The sequence below is a fragment of the Hemicordylus capensis genome, chromosome 4, assembly GCF_027244095.1.
Source record: "Hemicordylus capensis ecotype Gifberg chromosome 4, rHemCap1.1.pri, whole genome shotgun sequence".
In the NCBI taxonomy this organism is placed as follows: Eukaryota; Metazoa; Chordata; class Lepidosauria; order Squamata; family Cordylidae; genus Hemicordylus; species Hemicordylus capensis.
In genome coordinates, this window is record NC_069660.1 from 45,365,386 (window position 1) to 45,388,732 (window position 23,347).

At 46.7% G+C, this 23,347-nt stretch overlaps 1 protein-coding gene across 4 annotated transcripts in view; it reads right to left on the reverse strand.

The window, feature by feature from the left end:
* Positions 1–23,347, reverse strand: part of RALY (RALY heterogeneous nuclear ribonucleoprotein) — a 376,843-nt gene that overhangs the window by 41,386 nt on the left and 312,110 nt on the right. For all 4 annotated transcript variants that reach the window (XM_053248764.1, XM_053248765.1, XM_053248766.1 and 1 more), the window contains one exon: positions 6,888–6,960. In XM_053248764.1, coding sequence (XP_053104739.1) covers positions 6,888–6,960 — 73 coding nt within the window. The remainder of the gene's footprint in view (positions 1–6,887; positions 6,961–23,347) is intronic.

Sequence of the window (23,347 nt, forward strand, 5' to 3'; positions counted from 1 at the left end):
TGTCTGGCCAATTCACTGTCCTCACGCTGAGGCTTAGCTCATTGTGCCTGGTTTCAGATAGGTCCCCCTGTTGATCTACCCAGCTGGCCTCACGCTGGAACTCTCCTTGTGAGGAACCCCACTAACTCCTTCAACTCTCCTGCACCCCACTTTGCTTCTCCAGATGGACGCTAGTCTCCAGGTGCCTGCGTCGGATTTTCATGAGGACAGGTGATATAGCCTTTTGCCCGGCTCCTTCAGGGCAGAATCTATTCCTTTCTCTTATTTCTGAAAGCTTACTCACCTATCTTAAAGTAACTCTCTCTAGCCTGCCTGGGTATTTACACATAAGTTGGAACTTCAAGCTAATTGTGCCTGACAATAGTCTGTTTTTAAACATATTTTTATTTGCTTTTATGTTAGGACCATCTACTAACTTAGTCTTTCTACTTTTATTATTTTTCTTTCAATAAACTCCTTTTTGATTTAATTAAAATCTCTCTCTCAAGCCAATTTTCTTGAGTTCATACACTTGCACAAATTAAGACTGCTTGGAACTGTCTCCCCTTTTGAGCTAAGTTCCCCATGTTCTCCCGAATTGGGGGTGCCAACCAATCACCCTTGAGGCAGTTTCATCAACACTGCATGGCCGGGCATGGCTGCCTTAGCTGCTGGTCTTGGCTGTGCATGAGAACAGCATCAATTAATACTATTTCAACATGAATTTTAGGGTGCTTCCCAAGGTGAAACATCTGAGAAATTTCAAGGGAAGCCAAACAGATTTCTGTAAGACATTTTATTCTGCACTTCCCCAGTTTAAAATCACATCTGGTTTGGCCCTAAGATTTGTAGGGCCCAAGCTATTTAGGGTTTGAGCTGAAAACTTGGTTGTGTTTGCTTTTTTAAAACAGAAGTTGAGATTTTGAGGAATCCAGATTATACACAGTACCAAATAAAATTGCCATATGGAATACATACAGCCCCAGCACTTTCTCCCGATTTAGAAGAGCTTTGGGCAAATCTCCTTAGGTGGTCCCACCTTACCCCCCATTGCCACTGCCAACTTGTATGCCCTCTCCTCCTGGACCCAATCCCTTCCTGTATCCTGAGGGACAATGTAAGGCAAGCAAGTGGCAGCTGCTCCTCCTCCTCACTGCTATCACCACCCTTAGATGAGCATATGGCACTGGTGGCAGGCAGGAGATGCACCAGCAGCTATGACCATCTGCTCAGTCACTCATCAGCCAGCTTTCCTGCGGGAAGAAGCCTGCACTGGGTGATGAAAAGGAAAAGAAAGAGCAGGACCAATGGGCTGCGATGGTTGGCAGTGGGCCCCCTGCTGAGGTATGGACATTGGCAGCTGTCCAACAGTGCCAACCCCTGGTGCTGGCTCTGCACAGCTCTATCCATCCCTCAGCACCAGAACTCAGGGAGTTCACGCCCTTCCTCAGCAGGCAGCTACAGCTATGGAAGGTATTGTGTTAAGATTTCAGTGAATTCTGCTAAAAGGTGGAAAGCCCCTTGCCTCCCTTTCCCTCTAAATGCCCCCAATTTTGCCATCTTATTTATTATTAGAGATGATTACCCTCTTTTTCATCTCGTAATAATACAAGTGAAACATCAAGAGTGTTTGATGTGCCTGTGTTTGCTTCCTTGAAGGGAACACAACCTGCCACTGAAGCAGAACAAAGATGAGGCCATAATATCAGACTGGGCAGAGAAGAAAGACCTAGAGTGAAATAAGAGAACAGTTGCTTTATATAGTAATATAGTGTTTGCCTTTAATCTTCAAATGGGCTCCCCCACTCCCCAAGTTGCAGAAGCTAAGCTAAAGCGACTTCTAAGATTTACCTAAAAAAATGATACAATGAAAGAGACAGAGTGGAAGAGATTATTGGAATGAGGGAGAGGTGGGCAAAGAATGGAGAGCTTGTATATCTGCTGAGTTTCTTTGACTCAAACCTCTCCAAAGCTGGATTGATTCTATTCCACTCCACACCACCTCACTCTGCATCTGACCATGCTTATGTAGAACCCAACTGTGTTTGAGGAACACAATTAAAAAAAATATATAGAAGTTACTGCTTACCCTACATGATTCTACAAAACTAGCAGTAGGTCTGTGTGAAGCTTCGTGGGCCTATTTGGGCTTGGCTCACTTCAGCCCCCTTTGGAACAAAGTGAAGTGCCTTACTGGTGGGGGCAGAACTGGGGTCAAAATGAAGCAAACAAAGCCAAACCCTTCAGCCCCATGAAACTTTGTTTGAGTCTCCCCACCCCTAATACTACTTACAGGACAAGCAGGGAACAGGAGATAAGCCTCTATTCTTCCTCTGTACTTCCCACCAAGAAGCAGTAAGCATGCCTTATAGGGTTGCCAGGTCCAGATGGTGAAAAAAGTCAAAATCCATAACCAAAAAAGTGGAAATAGAGGACACTTTCCTCAAAAAATGTCTTCAAAAAGTTGGTATTATACACACACACACACACACACACACAGAAATATTCACACACACGCGCGCGCACACACACAGAATTGGATAATATGAGAATAAATTCAGCTCACCACTGTGAAGTGGATGACCAGGTGAGCTGTATGTCTGCTCAGTCTGCTGTCTAGGTGCAGAATTCTCAAGCCCTCTGCTTCTTAACCATAAACTCATCTCCTGGTTTGGTTTACTGCACACACCATCCTCTGTCCTCCCCGCCACGGATCAGCCAATCTGCTCTCCCCAACCAGGCCAGCAACATCACCTCATGGCTGGAGGCAGGGCAGCCAGATAGCTAGCGACCCAGTGTCTTTGCTTGCTGACACAGCAGTACATGCACAGTCTCCCACTCACTTGATGTTCTCTGAGACTACAAACATTTATAGACCGCTTCTCAACAGAAGGCTTCACAGTGGTTTTCAAAGAAAATGAATTAATAAGATGCTCCCCTGTCCCCAAAGGGCTCACAATATAAAAAGGAAACACAAGGTAACACCAGCATCAGCCACTGAAGGAATGCTGCGCTGGGGCTGGATAGGGCTAGTTGCTTTCCCCTTGATAAATAGAAGTGAAGAGATTCACCACTTTAAAAGGTGCCTTTTTACTCCGTTAGCAGGCGGAGCTGCTAATTGAGTAACGTTAGTCGGCTACCTGCTACCTGAGTAAAGTTAGTTAGCTGCCACCACCTCTGCCACTTCATGAAGGAAACCTATCCATGCTCCTGCATCATGTGGCTCTGCAATCTGCCACTGAAGCAGAACCTTCATTCTGTAGGAAAGGGAAGGAGACAGAGGAAGAGAAACTTCTCTTGAGAGCAAAGTGTTCTGAGTGAACAAAATGTTCCACCTGCTCCTCAGAACTTCAGAGGCCACAACACATGCAAAAAGGTTTGCTTAGTCCCCCAAATAGCTGCATGTCTTCTATGAAAGTCCCTGGTTGGCAATCCTAGTGCCTTCCATGACTTGACTTTTAAAAGGACCCCACCTCCCTTTTCCATGGCATCTATGGAATGGTGTGGGTGCTCCTGGGATCTTAGTCTTTTCTGAGGCTGTGGTCATTTCTCCCTCATGGAAGAGAGTTAAGAGGTAGAATAGAGGTTTGCTTCCTCCCTATTGGTCTCAGGAAGTAGTTTTAAGGGTGGGGGACTCGAAGCAATGCTTTGGTGGCTGAAGCATTTGGCTTGAAGCAAAGCGGGTCCCCAAAGGGGGCTGAGTTGAAGAGAGGCCCCTCCAAGCAGGCCGAATTAGCATCATGATTATACCAGCAAATCAGAGTTAGGTGGACAGCAAATGAGTAGACAGCCTTCATACAGGTGGCACTCCAGTGATGGGCAGGTTCACCTAACATATCCCAATGGCTATAAGGCCATGATAATGTTTGCCTTTTAACATGGCCAGTCTCTACGAGCTCTCTGAATGGAAGCTGTCACCCTATAGTCAGTTTTTTTTAAAAAAAAATACATTGATTAACATACAGCACATCACTCTGCTAACCCAAAAGCAGGATGCCCATGCTGGTTCCATCCATCTAAACACCGTACTGACACTGTTGGAGAAGTTCAGTGTGTCCTAATAGTAGCACCAGTGCTTAGCCCCATCTCTCCCATTATTCCTAATGGTGGGAGGGAGGAAGCATTGCTAAGTACTGTCCCAAGCACTTTGCGGCCAGTGGGGTGCTGCACTGTGTGCGAGTCATTAACTTTATTAATTTTTCCAAGAAAAGGACAAAAGATTAGAAAGCATATAACTTATTCTCTTCCTCTCCCTCCCTCCCCACTCTCTCTTTCTCTCTCTCTCACACACACATGCAGCAATAATCTGTATTCATTCTCAGATCAGTTTTAAAGTAGGTTAAAAGAACTTATTTTAAAGAGGTGATTAGGTATTGCAGAAGGGAAGAGAAGGAGAGAGAGAGAGATGAAGTGAAGAAAGAAAGAAAGAAAGAAAGAAAGAAAGAAAGAAAGAAAGAAAGAAAGAAAGAAAGACCTTAAAATTCTCCTCTGGGCATTTTGATGACTTTTTGAATATTCTAATATTATTCATCAAAAACAGTATAGTTGGTTTTTGACATTCCATAATATTTAATACTGGCACTGATAGCTGATGTACAACAACAGTTGGTACTTGACAATAACTGACAGCAGACAGGCAATCATTTCACATTATTTACCCAATCAGGAAGCAACCTTTTTTGGATAGGAGACAAGCCCAAGCAACCAAACATTGAATGCAGAGGTCAAATTTCAGATTCAAATTCAAAGGCTAACATTTCACTTTTTTAAAATGTCTATAAAGAACTTATGGAGGACCTGCCTGTTGCATAATCAGCCTTTTGCATAATCAGCTTTTGGCCATTGTGGCTGGGGGATGATGGAAATTGTAGTCCAACAACATCTGGGACCCAAGTTTTAGAGCCTCTGCTCTATGCCTTTTCAAAACAGATCCATGAGTATTCTTGATGATTTACTTGTAAATCATGTTCCACATTTTTGGTAAGGAACTCTTCTTGTGATCATCAAGATAGATCATTATGGTATACTTTCTTTAAATACTCTTTTGTGTCTTGGCAGCTGGGGATGTAACGGTGGTAAACAGGGGCCTGGTTTCAGGTTTCCAGGCAATGGGACTCCATTTGGTCCCATTGGCTCTAGTCAATATCATGGGGAATTTAAAAAATGTATTTATTATGTTATGTAAACGTATTTATTATGTTATGCATTGGGGGACTCTGGGCAGGGCTGCCACTGGTCGTCCTCCTCCAAACCGCCCTGAGCCATTTTGGAAGGGCGGTATACAAATCAAATAAATAATTAATAAATAAATAAGTTTGTGACCTCCATGGATGGCAGTTTCCAGCCAATCTCTGCCTGCTGGCTGCTCGCATTGCTCAGTGGAGTCATTGGGCTCCTGCCTGGTCAGCCCCCCTCCTTGACCGGCCCCTCATCATTGGCTGGGCCAGCTTCATTTAGCCCCTGTGGGGCAAGTCTTGCGAGACTGCCAGATCTCACAAGATCTCGGCCCAAATCTCGCGAGACGTGCCCCTGATCTCTTGAGGCTACGCCATCCCCGGATGGCAAAGTCTTGCTGCTCACAGAGGGCCAGCGGCATTCCCCTGCAGCAGCAGTCGGGGAAGCCTCATCATACGACGGGCCCTGGAGAGGCGCCGCTACCCAGGCAGGTAGGGAGAGGCCACCACTGTCCTCCGCACCCGGTGCAGTGGCGTCAAGACCCGGCAACCATGCCTTCCCAATTTTAAAAACATTGAAATCACTCTAGACAGCTTACATAACTAAAAACCAGTTAAGCTTTTTCAAACAAACAAACAAACAAACAAACAATTACTATTATTAAGACTATTTATACACTGCTTTTCAACTGGGGTGGGGGGGAACCCAACACGTTCTCAGAGCAGTTTACATAGAAAACAGAATAAAATTATTCCCTGTCCCAAAAGGGCTCACAATTCAAAAAGTTCTACACAAAAAAATCAGCAGATTAAACGAAAAGAGAGAGAGCCAGTAAATAACAAAAACAGCACTAAGCAGTAGATAAATCAAAAACATGTCAGGATAAAATAATCTTCAGTCAATGGCAGAATGGTGTCATAGAGGGAGATAAATGACTCTCAAGGGCAAGAAGTCCAAGTAAAGACCTTTTTGTTCCCCCAGGCCTTTTAAATTCAGGTTTTTCAGATTTGATTCTTAATTTTAACTAATTTTAAAATGAGTTTTTAAGCTGCTTTGTATTGTATTGTATTGTATTGTATTGTATTTTCACCTTTTTTGGCCTGTTATGATTTAATGTGTTATGTGTTTTTATTGTATGTTTTAAGCCTCTGTTGTAAGCCGCCCTGGGAACAATTTATTATGGGGTGGCTAACAAATAAGAAGTTCTATAGCGTGGGTACCAGAACAAAAAAGGCCCTCTTACGCATCCCCACCAGCTGCACCTCAGAAGGCAGAGGGATATATTCAAAAGGACCTCATCAGAGGACCTTAGTGAATGAGCCAGACTTTCCTTCGAGGGAAGATTCATTGGGGGTGGTCGGTGGGTGAGTGGGTAATGGTCCTTTAGGTATCATGGCCCTAAGTCATTTAAGGCTTTCAAGATGATGATAACCAACACTTTTCAATTTTTGGTCAGAAACAGTGCAGTTGATACAACAAGGGAATAAAATGCTCCCCAAAACTGACATCAGCCAAAACTCTTACAATGGCATTTTGCATCAGCAGAGATTTCCAAATGATTTTTAAGGCCCACATAGAACACATGAGGTGGGCAGAGGGCACAAGTGGGGACAGATATCAAAAAGGCAGAATCAGATTCCAAGTTACATGAGAAATACAGTTATGAATAGCCCTGGCTATGCTTGCCAAAATATCTCACTTCAAGCGGTAGAAGCCTTAACCATTGAACCTACCTGTACAAGGCAGATGCTGTTCTCTTCAGCCCTTTGGGTCTGTTGGGTTTTGGTTCTCCAGCCATGTTTATATCTGCAATTAGCAACAATTGGGAATTAATGCTGTATTGTCTTCTGTCCTTGAAATGGAAATTAAGGACAATTCCGAACTGTCCTGATCACTATTTTTGGAACAGAGCCTTTCTTTTTAAAAGAATTCAATATGTTCAGATTCAATATGTTGCATATAAATATATGCAAATGACTACTAGCATTTTGCCTTTTGTGAAAAGTAGCACCCATAAAAGGTAGACTTGTTTTATGCTATCTTGTTTTATGCAAATATTATAATTAGAGCTGTCAGTTGATTAATCATCTGCCTTTTAAGTGATTAATCAGTTAATTAACCAAATAAAATTAAATAGATTTTTCTATTACCAAAACCTCTTCGAAATACTGAGGTGTAAGATGACTTATAGTTTAACAGATAGAAGTGGCTACTTTGGACAGATGCAGACTGTCCAGACTGCCCAGTCTCCTAATGATTATTAGGATCTCCACATGGACTTGTTTGTTCCTTCCTCTACCTTCTCCGCTCTCTCATGCCAATTCCCCTTCCTTTCCTTTTCTGGTGCTACCCATGAATAGTATTATATCTGCACCAAGTATTTATAACTATTGTTAGCTCCAAACCATAGTTTGCAACCATGGTTAGAGGTGGATTTCAAAATCACGGTTAGTGAAAACACCACTACTGATATATTGCTAGCCATGCTTAGCTTTGAAAAAGAAAGGGCAGGAAATTAATGTGTTCATGGGGAGAGAAGCATAGGAGCAGACAGGGCTCTCCTGATCTCCTAACCATGATTAGAAAATCAGGCAGCATTACATCTGCCCCAGCCCTCATTATTTGATGGAAAGGCCATCTATAATATTTTCTTTTTTCATTCCCTATTATAACGACACACCGTAAAAAGAGAGTGAAACAAGCAAACAAATTGTGGCCTTCTTTCCAAGCCTGAAAAATGTGTGTGTGTGTTGGCGGGGGGGGGGGATTCTCAAAGGTGCTGAATTTTCATTAAATAATTTATTCAATATTTACTGATGTGTTTTGAGTGTGAGATGCTCTTCTTCAGAGGCAATACCCCACACCACTGCAAAAGACATCCATGCCTGGTGGTGTGTTCTCCCCAGAGAGACAAGTAAGCAGAAAATAATTTTGATTAACGTTATTTACTTAAGTTGCCTCTGACAAAGAGCATCTCATACTTGAAACAAGCCAGGCAGTATCAAATAAAGTATTTAATGAAAATATATCAGCACCTTTGGGAATTTCCGCCTTCCGCTTCTTTTGTCTTGACTTGTTGGTGCTGCATTACGCCCCCGCCCCCGCCACCTTCCTCCTTCTTTCCAAGCCTCAATGATTAATATTTGTCTTCACCTGTTATAATGGGTGAAAAGATTAACCAGTCTTATACTGGTTAAAGACTAACCAGTCTTAGCTTTAGCTTTCAGCCTTAATTTCAATACAGTATATGGTATTATGCACAAACACTATCATCCTCAGGCCAGTTCAGATGATACCATACATGATTAGAAAGGCTTGGAAGCATGTCCATTCTGACATCTTCCATATATGTCCCAATACTCCTTTGGTAAGTCCCTTTATTGTGTGAGAGAGCTTTAAACTAGTATTTGGAGAATGTGTAGAGTGGCTGTTTGGATTGACAGCCACCGCATGAAATATAGGGACATGCCAGGAGGGTGTTGGGACAAGCACAGAAGATGGATGTTGCCTCATCAACCTTCTGGAGTTCTCTGAGAGTGTCAATAGGCCGATTCATACATACACATTAAGAGCAGTTAACACTAACCGGAGTTCAGATTACTAACTCCAATTCATGCTGCAGATGTACAACTAGCCACCGTTAGCCTAAGTGGAGTATAGGGAGAGGTGAACCTCTCCCTACCTCTCGGCCTCCCAGCCAGCTCAATCCCAGCCACCCGATCCCAGCCAGCTCCATGGCCAGACTGTGGACAAAGTGTCACTGCATCAGCCGCTTGGCCATGATTTGCTACAATCCCCCGCAGAGCGTGCCAAGTGAGATCGAGCATTTTCAGAGTGCCCCTCGCACCCTTGGCAGGGGAAGCACATCAAAAGCCCTTTTAAATGCCACACCATGCCAGTGCCACTTCTGCAAGCCATGACACTGCTCCTCCAAGTTGCACCACACCCGAAAGCACCACACAAACTCCAATCCCCTGGAGAACTGGGGGTGGGGTGGGGAGATGGAATCCTGCTTTCTTTACAGGATGGGAGGGGAGAACCCACATTCGCCAGAATGGGATATGCAGATGGAGCAGGTCAAAGGATGCTGGGGGTCTATCCCACCATGATCAGGGAAGACGTCAAGAGGGGAGAACCCAGCAGAGCACTCCAGCCAGACCCATCACTAAGCCACTGCAAGTGGCTTGCTGCCGAGTGGGCTAACAATCTCATGAGAAGAGGTCTATTGGGGATATACCTGAGCCTATTAAGGCATTATCCCCACCTGCAGATTGTGAGCTCACAAGCTCAGCTGGCCACTTAACCACCAGGGAAGCCAAGGGGGCTCCACTCTAGTGCCCCCCCTTGGCTATCCTTGTTGAAAAACAGAAGAATAAAAATAAAAATTCCTTCTCCCCTAATCCCTCTTCAGCATTTCACACACCATGGAGGACACCCCCACAACCCATGCTCCATAGCCTGGTCACACACACGGCCGTGGGCCAAAAGGACAGCACGTTGGCGCAAGTTTTAAAGTTCTTGGGCCCGGTTCATCTGTTCACCGTATGCAGATAGTGGGTGTATGGAATCGTAGGAGAGGCCACTTTCCTCTGCTCCCTTGACCCTGAGGCAGCTGGATGGACTGCTGGGGCTGCTGGCGATGGCACACCTGTGCACAGGTGTGGCTGGCCAGGCAGGGGGCTGGTTTCCCTGGCACCTTGGCTGCTGTCTGGGGAACAGGAAAGCCGTCTCTGGAACATCCATGCCCATTAGATCCCAACACAGCTCCACTTACAGCACCCGTGGACTAACACCCGTGAGCGGGCATAGTCTGCATGGGCTTTGGTAGCCATCCTCATTGCAGAGGAAATATTGCTCCAAGAACTGGAGCAATTCTTATCCCGCTGGCCCTGCTCATGAGTAAGCCAGGGGTTGTAACCCCCACCCCCCCAGGAGAAGTGCATGGGCCAATAGAACAGATCCCCTTGAAACCTTCCCACACTCCTCCCCTGTGCAGACCTGCAAACACCCAGAGGCCATCTAGACTCCCCCTTTCCCTTTTCCCTAGCACGTCCACATTGTTGGTGGACATTCAGGACTCCCAGTTCCCAGTCCACTCTACTACCATATGCGGATCTGCTGGCATGGGGATGGATGGGAGAGGGGAGCCCCTCTGCTCTCCAGATAACGTTGGAGAGCAGGGTGGCTGCTCCAGAGTGCTGGAAAGGGTACACTTGTGCACATGGACATTCTGGCAGGAAGGGGGCACGGGATGGCAGCAGCTTGCCCATGGTCTCCAAGACTAGGAATATATTCCCTGGAATAGCAGTCCCCATGTTTGCGAGCCAGAAACCATCCTCGCTCTATCCACCCATGGCCTGATGCTCTCGTGAGGGAGGTGGAGAAGGTGATGGATTGCCCTCTTGAACCAGTTCTGCTTCTTCCAGGCAATACTCTCCTCTCCACTCTGATAGTGCATCTCATGAGCTGTCTGTGGGTGTCCCTGTGGCCTGTCACTCTCATGCCTGGCCACTGTGCCCTGGGTCAGCTGGTGGTTTCCTTGAAAAAGGATCTCAGCTGACCCAAGACTGTCCTCAGTGACCTGTCCTGCTCATGAGCTTGCTTCTGTGGGCATATCCCCCCAAAGGGGAAGGGGCTGGGGCCCCCTTCCCCACCCTTTATGTGTGAAAAACAGAACTTGGCTGCTCTGGAATCCCTTCCTGCAGACCTGGCTCATAGCATCCCCACAAAAAACAGTCACAAGGATGGTGTGGGTAGCGGGCAGCAGAGCAGACACTTCCAGGCATTCGAAATTCCAGGGCTATGGCTGGTATTGCAGCATTTGTAGATCTAGAGGTGCAGAGATTCCCAGAAGTAGAGAGCCCTGGTTCCAGCCACCCAGGGATGGCTGCGTCGTAAGTTGGGGCCTGTGGGTAGGTGTGCACATCTCTGCATTGGTGGATGGGTTGGCTGGGCAAAGGGTTTGACTGCAGCTTGGCTGCAGACACCGAGACCAGGAGAGCACTTGTCCAAGTGCCTGTCCCCACAGCTTTCCTGCATGGAGCATCCTCCCTCTCTCCCTTAAGTCTGCCACTCTCGTGAGAGAGCAGACTGTGGGGTACTGAGCTGGTGTTTCAGCCTACAATATGAATACCACCATGTAAATTTTCAATTAGTGCCCAACACATGGTTCTTCTCATGAGTAAGACTTAAGGAGAACCCCCCCCCCCGGCTGGTCCCCCCTTCCCCAGCCTTTTAAAAATGAACAATAGACATTGGCTGCTCCAGCTCCCCTGCTTGGGTCTGCCTCTTGGCTTCCCCCTGTTATTCCCCTGCTTGTGCTTCCACTTGGTGTATTTGTGCTTGTGGACATCCATGACTGTTCGTCTGGAGCAGCTGAACAGCTTGACTGGATGGCCGGTCCAGGATGGGACATGTTGGCATCCCTGTAGCCTGGCAACTCCATAGTTTTATGGCTGACAGAAGGTGGGGCTGGTTTTCCGAGCGGCTGCCTGTGGGAAGTGCTGAAAGCATGGAGCAGCTGCGTCCTCGGGCAGGTCAACTCTGCCGCCTCTATGATGGAGTTTGGAAATGGGTGCTTATCTGCAGTGAGGGATGAGTCTGCCTTCAGGCGTAATACTTCGGCGGCATAGCTGCAGTTAGTAGCAGCGAACCATTGAGAAAATCTCAGGTCCCAACTGGAGTTTGTCGGTGCAAAATGGAGTTAACTTTAGACAAATGTTTCTCAACCACCAGTCCATGAACTAGTGCCGGGCCTCGAGCCACTGAGTCCATGAGCAATGTAACCACGCTCCCGGGAGCGCTCCAGAGCTCATTTCTAGGCAGACAGCCCTCGCTGCTGGCATAACGTTCATTTCGAGGAAGTGAAATGAATGTTATCTAGCAGCCAGATCTGCCTGTCTAGAAATGAGCTCCCGAGAGCTCGCCTGGGCTCTGTGGATCCCTGGCCCCGCCTCCCCTGCGCATGACATCACATGCAAAGGGTGTGGGGCCAGGGATCCATGGAACTCTCCAGAGCTCATTTTTAGGCAAGCAGCCCTTGCTGCTAGATATCATTCATTTTGCTTCCTCAAACTGAACATTATCCAGCAGCGAGGGCTGCCTGGAAATGAGCTCTGGAGAGCCCCTGGTGGCAGCGTTCCCCACCAGCCTGAAATCATTTGGGGGGGAGTGCCCAGGAGTAAGGGCAAGGAGGGGCGACCCCTTTACTAACTGCTGGTCCAGGAAACTGTGCACCAAGAATGTACCGGTCCATGACTCCAAAAACATTGAGAAACACTGCTTTAGACCCTTAGAGGTTTTCTGAGTCTGGGCGTACTACGGCAGGCCTCTCCCCGCCTGCGGCAGGCAGAATGAGAACAGCTGCGGAGCCTGACCATCCGGCTCTGTGACCTCTTAGATCTGCAAGATATTCTGGTGCACCTGCGCAGTTTGAATACAGTGTCACAAGCGCCTGATGTCACGGGCTTGCGACGCTGTATTTTAACTGTGCAGGCACACTGGAGCACCTCGCAGTTCTAAGAGGTCGCTGAGCCACATGGTCAGTCTCCACAGCCGTTCCTGCTCCACCCACCGCTGCTGCGGGTGGGAGGAGGCCTGTTCGCTTCATCCCCCCCCCGGCTGCGCACATGGGCAGCTGGAACAACAGGGAGGAGGGTTTGTGGTGGCGGCGGGGAGGAGGGCTCGCTGGGGGGGGGGAGGCGGTGCTCACAGCAGGGGTGGTCTGAGTGCCCAGTTTGCCTGGGTAAACCACTATTCGGGATCATTAGAAAGGAGATTGAAAATAAAACTGCTAATATCATAGGCTATGGTGCAGCCACATTTGAAGTACTGTGTACAGTTCTGGTTACTGTATCTCAAAAAGGATATTATAAAACTGGAAAAGTTGCAGAAGAAGGCAACCAAGATGATCAGGAGCCTAGAGCATCTTGCTTATGAGGTGAGGCTATAACATCTGGGGCTTTTTAGTTTAGAAAATAGGAGACTAAGATAGAGGTCTATGAAATTATGCATGGTGTGGAGAGAGTGAGTTTTCCTCCCTCTTTCAGAACACTAGAACTAGGGGTCATCTCATGATACTGGTTACCAGGAAATTTAGGACTGACAAAAGGAAGCACTTTTCCCCACAGTGCATATTTAAACTTTGGAACTCCCTACCACAAGATGTGGTGATGGCCACTAGCTTGGATGGCTTTAAAAGGGGCTTAGACAAATTCATGAGACTGGTCTATTGATGGCTACTAGTCTATAAATTACTATAGATTAATATAAATTAATTAATATAAATTATTTAAATAAATAAATAAAATGATATAAATTACTATAATCACCTCCAGGCTCAGAGGCAGGATGCCTCTAAATACCAGTTGAGAGGAGCAACAGCAGGAGAGAGGGCAAGCCCTCATCCTGGTGGGCCACTGTGTGAAGCAGGATGCTGGACTAGATAGGCCTTGGGCCAGCAGGGCTGTTCTTATGTTCTTCTCTTGCTTTTGGGCTTCCCAGAGGCATCTGGTGGGTCACTGTGGGAAATAGGATGCTAGACTAGATGTGCCTTAGGCCTGATCCAGCAGAGCTGTTCTTATGTCGGGGTAGGCATGCTTTAGCATCCCCTTTCTAATCACATGGGCTAGTAAGGTATCTTCTGAATCAACCTCTTTTTATCTTCTTAAAACTTTCACTTTATGCTAATCAGTCTTCTCCAATGACGTTTCACCCTCCCCCCTTAGCCCTTTGGAATCCTGAATCTGTTTGCTAGAATGCCACTGCTGCAGGACAATAATGTATATCCATTTTAATTACTTAGAGCAGTTTAGAAACCTCAACATCTAATAAGGAAATCCTATCATATGCAAACAGAAAGACAGAAAGATATTTCTTGCTCTTTCTTAAAATCAGAGCAGCACATTCCTCTATATCAAGAATTCTGCATTCTACAAAGGCATATATACTATATAAACCACTGTTTTATGGTTAGTCTGTTTTCCTCCTAGTATGAAATGAATGGCAAATTTAGGACACAGAAAGGTTTGGTCATCTCTCTTAGAGCCCTCTTGACCATGCTAAAAGCTGTGCTGGGTGCGGAAGCATGCCTGAAGTCATCCAACGTGATCTCATGGACAGTTTTTAATTCTAGCAATGGGGGAGAATGAGATTTATCTGCAAAGAAAATCTCAGCCCTAAGCCTTCACATTGAAAGGGTGTGTGGAACGTGAAGATACAGTGGTGCCAACAATTTTTACTGTTGCCTGAAAATGGAACTTAGTAACTCTAAGCACAGCGACACGGCTTTAGAGAAACAAAGCTTAAGGAAAGGTGACGTACCCTTCTGTCCTGCTTTCTCTAGCTGGCGGCAGGAAAAATATTTACAGGCCTGACACAAGCACTCCACAAGGCGCTTCCTGTTTCGCCTCACCTGCAACACTCAGACGTTGCCAGCGCAAAGCTGCAGCACTGCAAATGGCAAAAGTTTCTTCTGACAAAACTAAGATGCCCAATAAATTAAACAGTTGGTTGCCAGTGCCACAACAAGGGCAATGTTTTTAGAAAAAGCATTAGAAACATTTTAGAAACATTTAAAAAGAGTACTTTGGTGGAGCACTGCTAAGGTGCTGTGCTATAAAATCACAGACTCGAAAGGGACCAGTGTGTACCATCTGACTTTAGATTGTGAACTGCCCAGGACCTTTAAAAAAAAAAGGGGTGGTGGTGGTATACAAATGTACTAAATAAAAATAAATAAATAACTTAAGACCGTTTAACCTGCAGCCCAGGCACCACAATGGCACACCTGGTTGGCTCATGTGGAACTCCTGGAAAGTGGCAAAAGGGCCTGTAGACCTGGTTGTCTTACAGAGGTCTGACTGTGCATGGGGCCAGGCTGTGGCATAGGGTGACTCCTGTTTCCCAGCCCAGGTTTTGAGCCAAACCACCCCAAGGCACGAGGGGCCTGCCTGCATATATAGAGAGCACTAGCATAGGGACTTTGGAAAGAACATTCTCGAGTGTGCCCTGAGAGGAAGGCAAGAAAGGAGGTGCCCAAGCCAGGAGAGAGGGCATAACATCAGCTCCCAGAGAGACCAGCACTGGCCTGTGAGGACGGTTGGGGCAGCCCCTCCCACACCTTCCCAGGTATACTGAAAGACCTGTGTGCAAGAAAGACCTGTGTGAAGGCAAGAAAACAGGCGTCCAGGCCAGGGAGCTCTTGTTCTCAGCTCCTGAAAAGACCAGCAGACCGGGACAACAATGCTTTTACTCTTATGTAATTTCTTTGTTCTTTAATTGTGTAAACCATCCCGCCAGTGCTTCCTTTGCTTGTTGTGCACCAAACGCCCCTGTAGAAAAGATAGCTTCACCTCAAGAACCCCGCTATTGGTGAGCATATACAATCATCCACACATGAACTGTAAGCCCATGATGGTTCTACAAAGATCCCTTTAAGTATTGCTATTACTGGCTGACATGTTCTGCTGCCCTCCAGTGGCAGAAAAAGAGCTGCAGAGGAACGCATGTTTGATTATGTTCCTGAGGGCTGTGTGGGCCTCAGGATCATATTTACACAATGGGGTGGGGCTTTAGGAGGGAGAGAAGAGATACAGAAATCACTCCCCCTTCCACTCTGTGCCTGGTCAACTGTGCAAAGAAGCCTTCAGCATCCCTGTGCAGGACTTTTTCCTGGGGTGGGGGAGGGCCAAGGCTGCAATCCTACCCACTTAATGGCACTGGCTCAATCCAGGGGGCAACTGCCCCTTTGCCGTCACCCCCAGATGTCCATGTGCACATCTACTCTGTCAGGGTTGCCATGCAAAAGTTTTAAAACTTTTTTGGAAGTCCTTTTCTGGTCAAGGGTTTGAAGGAAGGAAAGTGGAAAGAAGGAAGGGTAGTAAAACAATGTATCCTTTGTGACCTCTACTCTCAAAACAGCAGAACCGCTGTTCTAATATCTATTCCCTGCCTACCTCCAAAATTAGCAACCAGTCAGTATTCAGTCTGCGTACTTCCCCATTTGATGACAAAAGGACAAAAGCCATTACATGCTGTTAGTCTCTCTAAAATCTAAAAGCCAGCCTTGGCCAAGGGACACAGGCTGGATGTATGAGCTGCTGCTTTACCCATTCGTTCTGGCTTGTATGAGAAAATGGCTCCTGCAAATCATCATTTTCTCCTGGAGGACAACTGTAAACAGAATTCTTATGTCATGACAGGATTGGTGTAGCTCTGTCTTAGTGCCATAGTCTTTGTAGGATTTCAGTGAGGCTCACAAATGGCTTAGGGAAGGCTACAGGAGATAAAGAGTCCCACACATTACAGCAGCCAATGTGGAAAGAACTCTGAATGGCTGCCATTACCCACTGAGCTTTATGGGGGTTTCAGTCACTATTAATAGGCTTCCTTATAGTGAATTCCCATTCTCATCTGTTCAGCTGGAAAGACCAGGGGCTTGATTATGGAGTATCGTCATCTTTTGCACAAAAGTTTCAAAGTTAGAAATAAAACGCACTCGAAATGGGGTTCGCCAATGTGGCATAGTTCAGCTTGAAAACAAGAATCCATTTCAACCTTCATAAGGAAAATGAGTGCATGCATAATGCAAAACATGGAAATTCTGTTAGTTTGTAGGCCTGTGCTAGAATATCCAAATATCTGGAGCCAAATAATCTGTGAAGCCCCACTAGCACCACAAGGAGGCAACCATTCCCACTGCTCATCTCTGTGCAATGACCTGCTATTTGCAGTGCTAATGGTGTCCCTTAAATTGAAATGGAGTCCTGCCAGTTCGACATCAAACCAGTTCTGTTTGACAGTTCAGAGTTGAATCAAACCATCCCCTGTTTTGGTGTGGGGTGGTGGTGGTCCTGAACAGTTCAGCTGAAGCACAAAATGGTGTTAGATGCCTTTGCCTGCCTCCCTCCTTGGGGTGGCCCAAGGTTACTGAGGCTGTCTTGCCCCATGCCCCTTGTGGGGACCAGCCCCCTTTCAAAACTGCCCCCCTGAAAGCTTTGAAGGTGGTATGGGGTAGAGGTGGGGAGAAGGGAAAGTTGCAGCAGTCTCCTCGTGCTGCTTGCAAGCTTTGCAAGGAGTGTGAGAAGAAGAGGGCAGCCTTCTCACTTTCTCCCATGCTCCTTGCAAAGCTTGCAAGGGCCTGATTGGTTCTGAAGGTGGCGGCAATGGGGGACATTTTGCTGCCTTGCTTGTGCCCCACCACCTGAGGCGACTGCCTGCCTTGTCTCATGAAAAGACTGCCCCTGCCCTTACCATTCCTGCTTCTCCTTGACAGGGTAGTTGTACGACCACTATCATGGCTTGTACAGTGCATGAGGAGAATTATCAGTGGCACATATGCTAGTTAAACTGCTCTGGGACAGAAGATGGGGAAATAAAGGAACGATCAGTTAGTGTGTAGGTGACACTTTTCATTTTATAAATGGGAATCTGAAAATGGAAGAGTCCGGGTCTGTACAATGGGTAAATAGTACAGGTGGAACTAAGACCTGGGCCTTTCTCATCTAAGTACAATGCTCAATACACTGGAGAGTAGGGATGTGTACCGGACCAGTCCGGGGCCATGTTAGAGGCCTTTGAACTGGTCCGGATTGGGGCCGGTCTGGCGGAGGGAGGGGCATGTAGCTTTAAGGGTGTGGGGGGTAGTACTTACCCCTCCCGCCACATTCCCCCCTCTGGCGCTCGACGTTTTAGCAAAGTTTTTGGGGTGGCAACGTTCCTCCCTGCTGCCCCTGCCCCCATCATTGCCTGGCAAAAGCGGAAGTTGGTTGCATGCATGTACCTGTTGTGGCCCGCGTGCGCCCATCACCGCCATGTGCATGCACCGCACACGTCACACATTGCGTGCTCATGCAACATTGACATGTGCAGCGCATGCACGGCGGCGATGGGTGCATGCATGCCGCGACGGGTGCATGAGTGCAACCAACTTCCGCTTTTGCTGGGCAACGCAAAAAAAGGGGCAGGCGCGGCAGGGAGGAACGCTGCCACCCCAAAAACTTTGCTAAAGCGTCGAGCGTCGGAAGGGGGAAAGCGGCGGGAGGAGTAAGTACTACCCCCCCGCCCTTAAAGCTACATGCCCCCCAGTGCTGGACCACGCCTCCGTGGTTCTGTGCACATCCTTACTGGAGAGAGGGTTGGGGCCACAGTAAAAAAAATTTTTTGGTCCCCACTGTGAGGCCCACTGCCGCTGCCACAAGGCCGAACCACCAATCTTTAGAATTATTCTATCCGCCATGTGCATGGCTGGGGGTGGGGGTGAGCCAAACACCCTCCTGTGGCGGCGAGCAGAGTGGGAGCGGCCACTGAGCCTGACTATCTGGCCCAGTGGCCCTTGAGAACTGCGAGGCGCTCCAGCGCGCCTGCGCAGTTTGAATTGAGAATTGACGCTCTGTCAACACAGCCACGGGGGAGGTTGCTCAGCTCACCCTCACCCCTGGCTGTGACTGGAACACAGTGGACACCTCCATTTCAACTCTCCCTTCTCCCTCAGGAGTGATGGGGATCTATATGTTCTTCTTGAAGATAACTCTGCCACTCCTTCTCCTCCTTCCACTACCATGGTACTCTTCTTCACTCACCAGGAGCAACACACACAGGTGCATTGCCCATTGCTCTTTTGCCTTCCCACACTACAAAGAAGATAAACTTTGAAGCAGCATATGTGCCAGCTTTCTCTCCAGCCCATCTTGGTGTGTTTTGTACTAGGGCATATTGGGGGGTGGGATGGCCTGCCTTAGGGATGCCGCCCTCCAGTCAACTGCTGTTGATCTGACAATAGCTTGCCTATCTCAATTTGACTTCTGAACACATTTGTAACATCTGGGGAAATCAACTGTAACAGCTGGATCAAGAGCTAGTTTACTACTACTACTACTACTACTACTACTACTACTACTACTACAAGTATCTATATACTGCTTTTTAACCAAACTTCTCAAAGCAGTTTTCCTGGGGGGGCGGGAAATAAAGATGGTTCCCTGTACTCAAAGGGCTCACTATCTAAGAAGAAACATAAGGTAGACACCAGCAACAGCCACTGGAGGGGTGCTTTTCTGGTGTTGGATAGGGCCAGTGCTCTCCCCTTGCTAAACATAAGAGAATCACCACTTTTAAGGTGCCTCCTTTCTCAGTTAGCAGGGTTTACATGTGCCTGCTCATCACCTGATGACTTCAAATAATGATTACTTGCATGTATGGATGGATTGGCCATAGCATTCCACATAGAAGTCCCAGCTCATAGTTTGAAGGTACCTGATGGAGCAACCTTGCTTGAAGCTTAGCAAATTTGGGTCTGGTGACACTGCTTGAATGGGAGACTGGGTACCCTATGCATACCTCATGTGGAAGAAAAGTGGGATATAAATGTAATAAAATCAACTGATGATTATTGCCAATTCACTTTGAATACACTAAGCTTGTTCACACAATTCTTGCCAGGTTAGGAGGAATGCTCAGCCAGGGTAGGAAAGTCAGGCGTGATCCTGACTGGCGGTTGTGTACATCAAAACAAAATAGCAAGAGGGGAGGGTAATCATATGGGACACAGGAGCTGTGGGTGGCTTTTCATCCATGATCGGTAAAATGCTGGGGTGATAATCTGGGTGGGGCATGTCCATCCTACCCCCCTCCTCCTACTTTGTAATTTGGGTTGCCATGACCACCTATCAGAAGAGTGCCTGGTTCTCCTACCCTCCTTATACCCTGATAAGAATCATGAGAAGCAGCCTAATGTTTTTCAAAGGAATCGGCCCACACATTCAGCTAGTAGACATCAAGAAAACATGCGCAGAGAAACACAATCATGGACACACAAGCGCTAACCAGCCCAATGGACACTGCAAACTATTTTCCTTTGCAGAAGGAGAAGGTGATAACCGGAGAGCACTGTCATGAAGAACCCAAGAAAAGGTTGCTACTAAGTCAATAACAATATCTGTCCTCCCCGCCCCCACACCTCAAAGAAAGGACGGCAAAAACGTTCAAATTCTCATTTCAGGCTGTTACAGTGGACTTTGTGCTGGATAGGAATAGCTTTTGAGCCTCTGCACAGGTGTGTCTAACACTCCTGTTGCCTTCAATATCACCACCACCACCACCTGCTGGGAGATCAAAAATGCCAGTTCCTGATCGAAAATGCTATCTTCAACAACCATTCTTAGTTTATACCTAGTGACAAGAAGTTCTCAGTGGGTGATATTTCAAAGCATCACGCAAAAAGGTTAGAGGTAGAAACAGTTCATTACAGGCAAATGTATATTGGGAGAGATACTGCCACTGTTCTATATTGCTGTCTTGAGAACCACAGTATACTAGCAGCTGGAATTTGAAATATATACACAAATTTAATCATTACTGCAAACCAGTTATAATATGGAAAGGCATTGGTACCTTATTTTACACTAAAAACTAATCCGGACACAGTAGCCCTATTCACACATAATGTTCAACATTCATACAAGTAGCGTACAGTGTACACCCGTACAGATCTGTACATAAGTATAGCTGTTCACAAGTTATGTTGAACACAGGTATAGCAGTACACTTCCTAACTGTCTGTATCATGGACTGAGGGACCTGTGCCCACTTTTAAAATGTACACAGGTACAGTCATTCACAGAAAAACACAATATAATGTCTGAATAGGACTAACTGTATATCTTCTAGACAACTATGATGACTATTATTATTAATATTTCAGTTACTGTATTGCTTTTCCATAAGGCATTATACTCAATGTGACTAACAAAAAAATTAAATCAAGTTTAAAACAATAATCATTAATACTTAGAACATAAAATCACAATTATAAATTCTACAATTAAAATGATAAGATCAAGGCATCCGATTAATTTATTCTTAAATACATCAGATCATTACACATTAAAAGCCTATTTGAATCTAGACTAGTTTTCAATATCTGTCTAAAAGTGGGAAGAGAGGGAGACTGATGGATTGTAGCAGAAAGGGTATTCCAAAGCTTTGATGTTACCACCAAAAAGGCCCCGTTCTTTCTACCTACCCTTTATACCAGGCCTGCTCAACTTAGGCCCCCCAGCTGTTTTTGGACTGCAACTCCCATAATCCCCAGCCACAGTGGCCAATAGCCAGGGATTATGGGAGTTGTAGGCCAACATCTGCAGGAGAGCCTAAGTTGAGCAGCCCTGCTTTATACTGATCCATTGGACCCTTTATACTGGTCCATCTAGCTCAGCATTGTCTACCCTGACTGGCAGGAGCTTTCCAAGGTTTCAGGCAGGAGTCACTCCCAGACCTATCTGCCAGGGAATGAACCTGGGAGTTCAAGCATGCAGATGCCTCTACCACTGAGCTACAGCCTCATCCGCTAAGGGGAATATCTTACAGCATTCAGATGTAGTCTTCCATCCAAACACAAACCAAGGCAGACCCTGCTTAGCAAACAGGTCAATTCATGCTCACTACCACAAGTAGGGATGTGCACAGACCCAACGGGGGCTGGTTCGACGGCAGGGGGTAGTGGCTTTAAGAGCGGGGGAGGATGCACTTACCCCCCCCCCCGCTGCATCTCCCCTGCCAGCGCACATATCACTAAAAACCCGTTGAGGCGGCAGCATACCTCCCTGCTGCCCATCCCTCCTACTCTGACATTATCGGGAAGTGACCGGAGGTAGTAGCTGTGACTACGTGTGTCATTCACATGTGCCCGTATGTTGCACGCATGCAATGTGTGCGTGTGCAAGCGACACACACAGTTGCAGGTACTACTTCCGGCCACTTCTAGATAATGCCAGAGCAGGGCGTCAGGGAGGTACACTGCCGCCCCGCCAGGCTATTATTGAGATGTGCGCCGGCGGGGGAAACGCGGTGGGGACAGGTAAGTGCCTCCTCCCCCGCCCTTCAAGCCCCCCCCCGCCGTCGAACGCTTGAGCCAGGCAACGTTTGAACCTGTTTGTGCACATCCCTAACCACAAGACCAGCCCTCCTCAAACTTCTAATGATTATGGGACAGAGAGTAGGGCCGCTGGAGCTGATCCCAGGGCTTGGACAGATTCATATGGGAGATGATAGTTCTTCAGGTGTCCCAGTAATATTGGCTACTCAGAGATGTACTCCCAAATGGACAAAAGTGCTTGGAAAGTGGGAAGTCCAGCAAGGAATGAAAATATTGCTTGACATAGGGATAGGTAAAACATACACATAGGTTATTGTTTTAACTTATTTTATTAGTCACCCTGGAAAGACCCAGTCCTGAAGGCCAGGGTATAAATATTTCTAATAAATAAGTAAATATTTATTGGTGATAGCACCTATTCTTTGGACTACCTTGCCACTTGAGGCTCACCAGGCCCCCACTCTGTTGTCCTTTCACAGAGAAGATAAGATTCTGCTGTTCTGTATGGTGCTTTTAACTGGAAATATTTTTTGTCTTGGACTTTGGGTCTACTGTATATATTTTCTGTTGTTGGTTATGTATTGTTGGTTTTACATGGTTGGTTTGGTTATTGCATTTTACTGTAAACTGTAATTTTTAATTTCCTATTTTTATTGTGCACTGCCTTGAGTTCAAACTTTTTGAAGAAAGTGAGTATATACATACATACATACATATAATAGACAGGTCTATCAGTGGCCACAAGTCTGGTGGCTGTGGGCCATCTCTAGCCTCAGAGGGACAATGCCTCTCAATATCAGTTGCAGGGAAGCAACAGCAGGAGAGAGAGCATGCACATACCTCTTGCCTGTGGGCTCCCCAGAGGCATCTCGTGGGCCACTGTAAGAAACAGGATACTGGACTGGATGGGCCTGGTGCCTGATCCAGCAGGGCTGTTCTTATGTTCTTAATTAATTAATACTTAGATTTCCTTGGGCACATGCTACATTTTTCAGGGTTGCATCCTGCGGTACACACATATTGGCAGAGTGCTCTGGCCAGCCAGTCCAAGTGAATGACAGTGATTACTTAAGGGCCACTTGAGCTGTGAAATCCACACGCTGGCTTTTTGATTTCAGCAGGAGTCTGTCCCAAGAGAAATGTACCTGCCGTGCTCAGGTGTACTTCCAGTAGCCCTACAGCATGGGAAGCTGCTGTCTGGGCATATCCTTTGCTTTCCCCACAAAATACTGATGAGTGTCTTTACATCTTGTCTGACTCCCAGGGGATGAGGTGGGCTCCTAGCCTTTCTTAAACTCCAGAATGACTGGAGCAATCCCA